Genomic DNA, 12,227 nt, shown 5'->3' with positions numbered 1-12,227 from the left:
TAAAGGATACTCTTTTTTTTTTTTTTAACCACTCACCTTCCTTGAGGGGGTGGGCCAAGGAGATGGCTGCACTAAAGCTGGTTAGGAGAAGCTGGGTCTAAGACTCCCACTCCAACCCTGACATACTACAACCGTTCCTTATAGTGACTGCTATGGAGGGAAGCTAGGAGTTCAGGGGTTCTTAGTGTCCACAGATTTATAGCAATGCAGAGTGTTGTCCAACTTACAACCCATCACTGGGTGTCACGAGATTTCTGCTTTTCTTAGAATAGAAGCCAAATCCCCAGTCCTTAAATATACCTATTTTCAGAGTTCTTGTAGACAGCTCCATGCTCATGAAGGCTCCATGGCACCATCCTCCTCCCACTACTGCAATCTTAGCAGGGTTTTACATAGGGCGCCCCCTTGTTTCTTTATTTTTATTTAAGCATCTCTAAAGATATTAAGATTAATTCAGAGCCACAACATTGCAGGCCCAAATTGTAAAAGGTGTACTGCCATGGCACAAATGCAGCTCGCACACAGGGCTAGGAGGTTGCACTTTTGCGTGCACATTTTTAAAGATCTGAGCCTAAGACTGAAGGCTGAGTTCAATACTTTTAAGTGATGCTGAAAGGGGACCGACCCATCCAGGACAGTTTCCTGCTGGAAGGGACTCTTGGGGTTACAGCTATAGAGACAGCTCCCTCCCCAGTGGGGGCTAAACACAATTCTAGGGGGTAGAAGCATGGAGATAACCCTCCTCCCCTCATGGCATGACACTGATGCTTGGATAGCATTCTCTCACTACAGATGATGAAGTACAAAGAGCTCACACAACTGCCATGGCTTGCGTTCAAGTTCTCCATTATATTACCTTGCTGTACAAAAATTCCTTCCTTTATAACAGATATAGATATTTTTCAAGAGAAATTATTCAAGGTGTTATTTAATTCACTTTTACAGGAAAATAATAAATGACTCACACTTGAAGTAAATGGATGTTAGAGAAAAAACACTTCAACACACAGATCCTCTTCCCACAATTAGATGGGATGGGTTCATGATGGCAAAAGCAAATTCCCAGCAAGGATGGAAAAGAAGCAGCATTTTAAAAAGTAAAATTTAAAAAATACTGAATAGACAGGAAATGAATCACTTTGATGTTTCAGGCTACGTGTTCTCAGGTTGCTGGGGGTGGGACACTACAAACACCTCAGAAGTGGGAGACAAACACTCCAGTCTGGGTGTTAACCTACTAGAAATGTATTTGTGTTGTGGGGGAAGAGGAATGAGCAATTCCCCCTTTCTTTCCTCCTATAGATGATCACATATGTGGTATGGAGCTATCCACGAAGCTCAGCGATTATGGGCATGGGACTCTGGTTATAAAGTGACTAGGGATGTAAAAGGTTAACCGGTTAACCGATAAGCATCAGTCTTATTGATTTCGGTTAATGATTAAACTCCCCTGCTGCCCTGTGCCTGGGCACGAGGAGGCAGCAGAGCCCTGTGCCCCAGCCGGCAGCGGAGTCCTGGGCGCGGTGGGGCAGAACTCCTTAATGGCTAACTGTTTAACTGATAGAATTTTAATAGGTCAAACAGTTACTATTTTTAAACCCTACTTACATCCCTAAAAGTGACATTTCCACCCCCTCCTACTGGCTTTTAGCAATAAACTAAATTAAATGGATATCTAGTAGCATTTTCAGAAATGGCATAATGATGTTCCAGAAGCAGAAGGGAGGAATGGGTAATGGGAGTTCATGTGTAGGACCTTCTTTGGATTACTCCTTTCCGCATTTTGGTTCCCTTGCTACTTATCGGGTAGTGGTGCATCTCCAGTACAGAAAGGAGCTGTGACGGAGAGGATGAGCCAATCACCCCAGAACTAGAAGTTCCACACTGCCCAAGCCACAGATATCTTCCCCAAAGCTGCCTGTGTGGCACAGTGGAAACTACAGGACACCTTACCCCAGGAATGGTACAGGGGGCTATTTATGGAAATAGAGGACAGGACACAGTCTTCCCCAGAGCAGCAGAATGGTATTCCAAGACAACCTGATCTTAGTGCCCAGAGGGGGAAGCTCTGAGAAGTTAGCAGAGGGACAATCCTATCTATATGAAGAGAACTCTGGGGTGGGATTAAAAGGAGATCTTTTCATGTACCCCTGCATACAATCAAAGTGAGGAAAAACCTAGGAAGAGAGAGAGAGAGATTTTATAGAGTCATCCCATACTATAGATCTTCCATATCCAGACAGACAGTCACAGTCTGAAGCATCAAAGTGGATAATCAACTACATCCAGAAACAAAAGAGAAGCCCAAATCCACAGAAACTGAGTTATTGTCTCCTGTGTCTAAGAGATGACACCACCACCACAAAAAACAAAACCAAGAGAACTCAAGAAGCATGAAGAGATGTTGGGTGGACAAAAGGAGGTAAGAAAAAACATATTTTAAAAATGGCCTTTGCCTTACCAAAGAAATCATCCCGCACTATGAGAGCCATCCCATACGAGAAGGGGAAACAGAAAGAGATGGGGACAAAGGGGAGGAAGAAAGGAAGAGAAAAAAGCAGCCATTAAGTACCAAACTGTAAACAGCAAATAGAGCAGCTCATCAGTGTGTATGAGTATGTGTGCATGGTACATACTATGATGTCTGTGATACATACTCATGTACGTGTGCATGGTGTACATTGTGATGCTCAGTAGGGGCAAATCTATAACCTGCTCACTAGAGCTTGGCCTACCAGGGATTTAAAGCCTGAGATATCAGAATATGCTCCACAGGATTTCCATTTCCATCTTAATTGTTTGCCCTGAGTTATGAGGCATCTTTGGGCCTCCCACCCCAACAACAAAGGCAACTAACCAGACAGCATGGACAGGGCAAGGGAAAGACAGCAGGAGAGGGAAATTAAAATGGGGGGAAATCATAGTTTATATCCAGGGTGCCCTTCCTCTCTATACATAGGGTCAAGCCCATTTCCCTACACAGGAACATTCCACATGCCCACTCACTTCAGTGAAGTTTTTCCCAGGGAAATATCTTAGGCTTTAGTCTTTCATGGGAGAATGATAAAGAAAATCCAGACCAAAAGAAAGGAAGACGCATGCTGCTTTCCCTTTCCTTGGCAAAGCTCTCTCAGTGTTCTGCAGGCCCAACCCTGAGAGGCACTGGCTTTCTCAACTCCCAGGGAGTCGATGGGACATGAAGTCACTCAGCATGTCTGTGCTGCCTCTAAAGACATTTGTGTCTGCACATCAACTGCCTTGGATAGGCAGTAAAGGCCCAATCCAACTTGGGAACTGGATCAGGCCCTAAGTGCACTGTAAGAGAAGGAGCAAATTCTCCAAGTGTAGGGCTTCCAGGGACTTCTTCTGATGGCAGAATGTGGCCCTAAGGCAGTGAGTTTCCTTTACAAAAACAGCGTAATAAGCAGGCACAGAGACAGCATCTGCAAAATGTTTAGCCAGGAGGACAAGGCTTCAACAAAGAGCAGAAGTTCTGCCACTTTCAATTCCATCTCAATCTTCATTCATTTAGAGTAAGGAGAAGAACCTAAGCTAGGTTTCTGTGCCCACCTGGATTGGACTTGGGGTACAGCTCCTGCCCTGACAAAAAGGAACTTTCCACCCCAGACTAGAGGGAAAGCATAGTAGGGTGTTCCCATGGTCCTATTAAGAGAGTGGAGCGATCCTACAGAAAGCCATCCCCCAGCCCAAAAAAAAAAAAAAAAAAAGCTTATCAAGACATAGCAGGCATATGAGCATAAAGCAGAGATGTTCTATTATATCAGGACCTAGCAGGCCAAGCCAACCAAATAAGAAAAAGGCAGAACAAAGGCTGCAAAGCCAACTGTGATTGGACAGCAGCAGGGGAGTATCACGTGTATACCACATCATTCAATCTAAACTCAACAAGGATAAGGAAAAACAAGGAAACTGAACAGAGGAGAGATACACACCTGAGAACTCCCCTAAGGGCCATGTCCAGCGAAGCACAGAGAGACAGGGGAGAAAAGGAAGTGAAAAAAGGATCAATCAGTGACTGAAACCAACAAAATCAAAATTTTGTTAAAAAAATTAACAATGATTCAGCCATTTCAATGTCAAAACGCATGAAATAGTAAGGACAGGACCTGCCATGACTGCAGATGGCATGACTCTACATACAGAACATAAAAAAAAAAAATCAAGGGAAGATAACCCACAATGAACCTGGAACCACATGCCTTGGTTGTCAGTTTTGCAGACAAGAATCTGATGAGGCTGTGTCTTCCTATGCTAGATGAACCTTTGCTTTCCTATGATATGTTCTATTTAAAACTGCTGGCCAAAGGCTGGTTCACACATCCCGCCCACTCCTCCTCCTCACCTAAGTGAATGATATATTTGTCTTTCCCAACCATATCTCATCGTACCAATGATGTAGTCAACGGATGCCTTAACCTGCAAAAAGAGTACTTGTGGCACCTTAGAGACTAACCAATTTATTTGAGCATGAGCTTTTGTGAGCTACAGCTCACTTCATCGGATGCAAAGACATCCTGCAAAGACAGCCATTAGTATTTAAAATAGTCTTTTTACCCCAACACTGGGACTGGCTTTGTTATTTGGCTTCAACTTCTGTGATGAAATAATATATAACTTACCACTAGTATATTAGCTGAATCTCTCTCTTCATCACAAAACCCCTTTTATGAAAAGCAAGGTCGCCAAAGTAAACACTGCCAGGTCACCTAGCAGTGAAAAGAAGGACCCTCCCATAGCCCATAACCAGCATCCATTTTGCCCCTCACCCTTCACTTCCAGATTTTTATGGGCAGTGAAAACAGGAAAGGTGTTTGTGTGTGTGTGAGAGAGAGACACACATACTGTACCTACAGTAAATACAGTGAGATTATAGGAGTAAAAAATGAACATGTAGGAGTAAATGAGGAAGAATGTTCATAGGGCTGTAGTTGGAAAGAGGGGAATTCAATTAACAATTATTACTAGTAAATAACTGTTTATATTCCACACCACTCTCTGAACTACATCCTTACATGAACAAATGTATATGAAGCTATAACTAAGCAATGAGAAATCTGGATTTAACCAATGAATTTAGACCATTCTCCCCAAAACTGCAAAAAAGAGTGTCAAGAGATGATAGTCCAAAGCTAGCTTTGCAAACATCCAGAAAGGCAGACTGAAATCCCTCCAACCAGGAGATAGACATGCTTCCTGAGGATTGTACAAAAATAACTTCTGTAGATATCTGTTGTTTTAAAGGCTTCACAAATGACATTCTTCAGATATTAAGAATCTTAATCCACCTGGGAAAAAATACATTTGGAAGACTTTGCACCCATTTTTGGGTTTCCATATATGAGAATCAAGGCTTGACTGTCTCATTTACACTGGTGACTGTCTGAAATAACTCCACTGGCTTCCATTGATTTACACGGTGAGAATTCAGAATCTGGTCCAAAAATAGAAAGAGTGCTTCTTAATTTCTGGATCCTGTTGAGCTCTCTCTCCACTGTTTGAGCCATGTCTACATCATGCATTTTCTCTGTGATTCTTCAGGCTGTAGTCGGGCTGAAGGAAAAATAAGTGCCCCAGAGATAACAACTTGTCAGATAAGAGCAAAAAAATGGACAGATTTACTACAATCAAGCCCTAGCTTCTTCTTGGCTAAACTGCAGCCTTATCAAAGATCTTTAGGACTTTGAGTGTGTGAGGGCAGAAGGAACAGTAAACTAAATTAGCCTTTTTGTCCGTGAGTTTGAGAAAGTATTTATAGCCAGAGCCATCTAAAACTTATGATGGATTAAATATAAAAGTATAACATCTAAAATCTTCTATCTGCCTCCTTTCCCTCACCCCGTCCTAGCAATGTGTGCGTCATATCATCCAACTCAAAACTTCCCTTAGATTAGGTGACCAGAACCCAACAAAAGGCCTAAATAGATTAACATCATTTCCAGGAAACAGATAGGCCTCACTTCATCCCATTTCCCAGGCTTGTAAGGGAATCCATAAAAGCCTCCCCTCCTAGATGGCGAGCGTCATTACCACAGCTTTGAGACTCTAAGCAGTATCCATCCTCCAGCGATGAGCCACAGAGGCCTCCTGATGATTGTATGGAGTTCTGTTGTTCTAATCAGAACCAGAAAATTGTCTAGGGCAGAATCACAAAAAAACTGGTGACTGAAAAATCCTATCCTATGATCCTCAGTAAGACGGCAGGTGAGGGCATGCTTTAATATGTTTCTTGGTGTAACAACTTGGGTGTGTAGGATGAAAAATCAGAAGCTTTCAGAGTGATCCTGGAGGTCTTCGAAATTCTTCCTTGGTGACAGGTTCATTCTCCTGGTTGATCTCTAGGAAGGACAAACCTTTCCATAGAAAAAGTAAAAACAATGAGGAGTCCTTGTGGCACCTTAGAGACTAACAAATTTATTTTGGCATAAGCTTTCATAGGCTAAAACCCACTTCATCAGATGCATGGAGTGGAAAATACAGTAGGCAGATATAAATACACAGCACATGAAAAGATGGGAGTTGCCTTACCAAGTAGGCGGTCAGTGCTAATGAGCTAATCAATTAAGGTGAAAGCGGCCTATTCTTAACAGTTGACAAGAAGAGGTGAATACCAAGAGAGGGAAAATCACTTTTGTAGTGCTAATGAGGCCAATGCAACCAAGGTGGCCCACTTCAAAACAGTTGACAAGAAGGTGAAGAAGGTGTGAGTATTAGCAGAGGGAAATTAGTTTTTGTAGTGGCCCATCCACTCCCAGTCTTTATTCAGGTCTAATCTGATGGTGTCCAGTTTGCAAATTAATTCCAGTTCTGCATGGAGCCATGAACCTGGGGAGCCATGTTTGAGCCAAGACCTGAGCCAAGACCTGAAGTGGTACTGGGACATGGATCAGCGCCATTGCTTGGAGCTAGGCCAAGATGACAAACGGCGCCAGGACCAGCGCTGGGTCCAGGATCTGCTCCATGGCAGCGACCAGGGGCACAATCGGGAGCACCGACGCGAGCTCGAGCAGTGCCGTGAGTATGACCGGTGCAAGTACAACCGGTGCCGGGAACGGGAATGGTGCCAAGAACGGGAACGGTGCTGAAGCTCAACCACAGATGCCAATGGAGCCCATGGGTGGATCAACGCCTGCTTGCCCCGAGACGGTGCCGTCCGCAGGGGCACTGGGGCTTTGGCGTGGAGCAGAGGAGACCCCGATGCTGTCATGGCGACAAGGTCCCTCACCGCGGCAAAGGTGTCCGGGGTAGAAGGCAGCTGGACTTCCACCACGCTGCAGGTTGGGGAGTCCAGTGGCACCAGACTCAGTGGTTCCCCCCATGTGGCCAGAATCGATGGTGCTGGTGCTATGGCCTTTGCTCCCGGGCGCTCCCCTCCAGGATGTGCCCCAGTGGCTGGCTCCAGGGAAGCAGGTCTCTGTGCAGGAGAGCTACCCTTCTGCAGCTTCCGGTGCCACTTCTGTCCCAGGGAGTGGGAGCGGTGCCGAGCCGATGTCACTGACTGCCGTGCCAGGGAGCAGCGGTGCCGCAGGTCTTGGTCAGAGTCCAACCGCGGTGCCACCTCCACTACCGAAGAGCTCGTTGCCAGGTCCTGCCACACCGAAGGAGGCCGGAGACTAAATGCTGCCTCCATAAGGAGCTGCTTCAAGTGAAAGTCCCGCTCCTTTTTAGTCCGAGGACGAAACCCTTTGCAGATCCTGCACTTTTCAGATTGATGAGCCTCCCCCAGACGCTTTAGGCAAGAGTCATGGGGTTCACCCATTGGCATGGGCTTAGAGCAGGACTCGCAGGGCTTGAATCCCAGGCACTTGGGCATGGAGCCCCGAGAAGAAAAGTCAGGGTGGAGGGTAACCCTCCAACCCGACTAACATGAACTAAAACCAAAAACAAGAACTACAAACCAAGCTAACAACAACAACTATCTACAGAGCTAGGGAAATGTGAAGAACTTGCAGAGCAAGATGCCACAGTTCCAATAACTGTCACGGGCGGTAAGAAGGAACTGAGGGAGCGCCGGGTAGGCAGGGGTATATATTGAGCGCCGTGCAGGCGCCACTCTAGGGGGCTCCACGGCCGACCCGACGGATGCTGCTAGGGAAAAGCTTTCCGACAGCCATGCACGCGGCGCGCACACACCGAATTGGAATCGATATGAGCAAGCACTCAAAGAACTACTCATGCTTCACCCTTGATCAGACATATTCTTCCATAAGAGCTGGTAAACATAATTATAATAAATGTCTGCCAAGGTGCCACCTCCCATAATATACAAGCCAAGAGCCTCAGTAACAATGAGTTGTTTTTAACTGGGCTCTCCTCCAAAATTCTTCATCAGTCCTGCATCAGAATCTAAACAATAAATGCCTTAGGACTCAGGCACTGGCCAGCATTTTTGTGATCTGCTGCTGCTGCACAATGCAGCTGTTCTAAATGCTGCAAAGGTACTGCAATACATAGGCTATAAACCATCACCTATGCAGCAACACACCCTTGAGGCCTTAGAGGGTTCAGATACAAGGCTCATAGTCTGTTCTTGTCAAAGGTGATTTAAATATCTTTTTATTTTTTGCAGAGATGGTCCATTGCAATTTTGCAACAAGATCACGAACTGGCTTGACTGAATCTACATCCAAAGTACTTTGGTGAATACTGTATTTTCAGAACTAATGATGAGATAGGCCATGAGCCTTTGTCATTTCAGCAAGCTCAAGAGACAACCAGAAAGAAAATATATTCGCCCTACACACTTAATGCTTTCAAATACCTCTCTTGCTTATACTCAGAACACACAAGGCATTCTGTAAGAGCCCTCTTATGTCTCAAGTTACTGGAGAACTCCTTAAATCAAGACATTGAGATTTGAGAATGATGTACATAACTATAGGCTTTGTCTATCACATCTGCACTGTATTAACTTCTGTGGGACTTAATCATGTGCTTAAGTGCTCTCATGAACTGGGGCCTAGACACCCAAAGTTCTACCCCAGGAGGCACTAGGCTCAGTCTACAACCTGGGATAGATTCCCTTCTTTGGCTGTTCCAAAGTCCTGGTCAGGAACCTCAGGTGATGTGCCCAGGCTTCAGGACATAACAAGCCCCTTCCAAGATTGCCCTAACACAGGGATAGGCAAATTATGGCCCGTGGGCCGGATCCAGCCTGCGGGATTGCCACCCCCATGGCACTGCGGGCCCCACACTGCTCCCAGAAGCAGCCAGCACCACGTTCTGGGGCGGGAGGGGAACGACAGAGGACTGTGCGCGCTGCCCTCGCCTGCAGGCACTGCCCCCCGCAGCTCCCATTGGCTGGGAATGGGGAACCTCGACCAATGAGAACTTTGGGGGAGGTACCCACAGGCGAGGAAAGCGTGCAGAGCCCTCTGCCCCCCCGCCCCAGGGTCCGCAGGGACGTAGTGCCGGCCACTTCTGGGAGTGGTGCAGGGCCAGGGCAGGCAGGGAGCATGCCCTGACCCCCATGCGCGCCTCTGCCACCCCAGAGCCACTCCAGGTCAGTGGCGCCGGGCCAGAGCCCACGCCCCTCCTGCACCCCAACCCTCGACCCTGAGCTCCCTTCTGAACCCCTCCTGTACCCCAACCCCCTGCCCTGAGCCCCTGCTGCACCCCACACCTCTCCTACATCCCAACTCCCTGCCCTGAACCCCCAGCTGCACCCCGCACCCTTTCTGCACCCCAACCTCCTGCCCCGAGCCCCTTGCCGTACCTCGCACCCCTCCTGCACCCCAACCCCCTCCCCTGAGCCCCCGCCACACCCCATACCACTCCTGCACACCAACCCCCTGCCCTGAGCCCCCGCCACACTGCGCACCCCTCCTCCACCCCAACCTCCTGCCCTGAGCCCCCTGCCGCACCTTGCACCCCTCCTGCACCCCAACCCCCTGCCCCAGCCCTACATTCATGGCCCTGCATGCAATTTCCTCACCGAAATGTGGCCCTCGGGCCAAAAAGTTTGCCCACCCCTGCTCTAAAAGGTGTACTGCGTTATTTTTCACACACTCTACAGCAGAGTAAAACATACAATATAGGCTATAATATTTCTGTATAAAAAGAGAAAATTTTTTGAAGTTTTTATAAAATTAGAAAAGTGGTTACTTTCTTGCAGAACAGTGGTCTGTTTTCAAATCTATATCACTCAAAAAAACCCGTCACTTCATATTCAGTTGCAAGTGTCTGTAAAATTATCTTTGGGTGGTGAAAGATAAGGAAGCACAATTGTTTTTCCAGGGAGTTTGTGCAAGAGAATCACACACTCAAAAATTAACCTATGCACACAGACAAACATAGCCCTAACAAAATAAAGCCCAAAGCTATTAAAATGACTTTTTGTTAGTTTTATTATGATTATTACATATTTCATTCCTAGATTGTCCCAAATTCCATCCCAAATTGTTTTTATTGACAAGGAGTCACAATTCTGAAAGGAAGAAAGAAAATTGTCTGTTTCTAAAGCTGTCACTCAGCCCTAACTACAGTGGAGTGAACACGGTTTTTATAAATATTTTTACCTAGCAGATCTGCTCCTTCATCCACATCCCCAATGACCTCCGACCCTGCTGTAGAAAGTTCATGATACAGAGAGTCTGTGTTGATGCCGAAAGCTTTGTTCACAATCCCCTGTGTTGGGCTGTTGTTGGAGGAAACAAAAAGAAGGAATCTTGTTACTTGGAAATATTTTAGCTAGAAGATTCCTCTCCTGAATTATCGAACAAAGTAGATCACTGCAATCAAAATACAGATATCTTTCCATTCATTCACCATAGGGCTGAGACCATGGACTTACTATGTAAGGGATAAATATACCTTACGCCTCATATCAAGGATAAGTATCGTTCAGGGTTCCAAATATGAAAGATATACCACCAGTGTCCCATAGATCAGCATAGCAGGCCCAGCTCAGATCAGCAGATTAATGTGAAACTCCTTTAAAAATCATACTGTTTTATACTGATTATATAAAAACCAGAATGTTTCCTACTAACTGGAGCTCCTAACTCTGATGATTAGAATTCATTTGTTTTACCGTAGATCTTGGAGACCACCCATTCAATGCTACAATTCCATCAGTTCAGGTACATGGCAGGCACCCACTACCCACCTGTAGGGATTTGTTTGTTCTTTGTTAGTCTCTAAGGTGCCACAAGTACTCCTTTTCTTTTTGCGGAATCAGACTAACACGGCCGCTACTCTGAAATTTGTTCTTCTAGTGAGCATGTATGCATGGCTATATATGTGTGAGTGTATGAAGGACTTATTTAGGAAAAGGTAATCAAAGAGATGAACCTTACATTTAGTATTGGAAACAGCAAGGTCTTTTTTATCCTCAGTTGGGAGCAAGTTCCAGATTCTTGGTCTGACTCCTGTGAAAGTTCTCTTTCCTGCACACATGAGCTTCCTCTTATTTGCTGACAGTTTCATGGCTCCAATGGAACACAGGTGGTGTGGGAGGTCATGATCATTGAGGAAGAGGCAACCTTCAAGTAACCAGAGCCAATCCCATGGACTGGTTTGAATACTGGAATAAACACCTTGAACTGCATTCTACTGTACTGGGAATCAATGCAGAAAGTGGAGCAGCTGGGTGGTATGTTCACAGCATTCTGCTAAGCAGACAGACAACAATGTTCAGTACCACTGGAACTTATTTCAGGTTGTGTAGCTTCACTCCTAGGTATACTAAATTTCAGTAATCTAGCCTGGAGGTCATGAATCCATGAGGCACTGTGGTCAGCTGTGTCTGACAAGATGAGGCATACTCTGCTGGCCAGTTGTAAGTCATGCCTAACCAACCTGATTGCCTTCTATGATGAGATAACTGGCTCTGTGGATATGGGGAAAGCGGTGGACATGATATATCTTGACTTTAGCAAAGCTTTTGATACGGTCTCCCACAGTATTCTTGCCAGCAAGTTAAAAAAGTATGGATTGGATGAATGGACTATAAGGTGGATAGAAAGCTGGCTAGATCATCAGGCTCAACAGGTAGTGATCAACAGCTCGATGTCTAGTTGGCAGCCGGTATCAAGCGGAAGGCCCCAGGGGTCAGTTCTGGGGACGGTTTTGTTCAACATCTTCATTAATGATCTGGATAATGGGATGGATTGCACCCTCAGCAAGTTTGCGGATGACAGTAACCTGTGGGGACAGGTAGATATGCTGGAGGGTAGGGATAGGGTCCACAGTGACCTAGACAAATTGGA

General features: G+C 45.8%; 1 protein-coding gene across 44 annotated transcripts in view; it reads right to left on the bottom strand.

Annotated features, from left to right (window-relative positions):
- Positions 1-12,227, bottom strand: part of MAPK8IP3 (mitogen-activated protein kinase 8 interacting protein 3) — a 155,210-nt gene that overhangs the window by 59,015 nt on the left and 83,968 nt on the right. For 24 of the 44 annotated variants that reach the window (XM_043523495.1, XM_037910624.2, XM_043523481.1 and 21 more), the window contains 3 exons: positions 10,536-10,654; positions 3,954-3,965; positions 2,462-2,479 (listed from right to left, as the gene is read on the bottom strand). In XM_043523495.1, the coding sequence (XP_043379430.1) occupies positions 2,462-2,479; positions 3,954-3,965; positions 10,536-10,654 (149 nt within the window). The remainder of the gene's footprint in view (positions 1-2,461; positions 2,480-3,953; positions 3,966-10,535; positions 10,655-12,227) is intronic. The other 20 variants (XM_037910632.2, XM_043523493.1, XM_043523486.1 and 17 more) reach the window with 2 other exon arrangements.

The sequence above is a fragment of the Chelonia mydas genome, chromosome 10 (assembly GCF_015237465.2).
Source record: "Chelonia mydas isolate rCheMyd1 chromosome 10, rCheMyd1.pri.v2, whole genome shotgun sequence".
Classification (NCBI taxonomy): domain Eukaryota; kingdom Metazoa; phylum Chordata; order Testudines; family Cheloniidae; genus Chelonia; species Chelonia mydas.
Note: the sequence above shows the minus strand (reverse complement) of the source record. Positions and strands in the feature narration are given on the sequence as shown.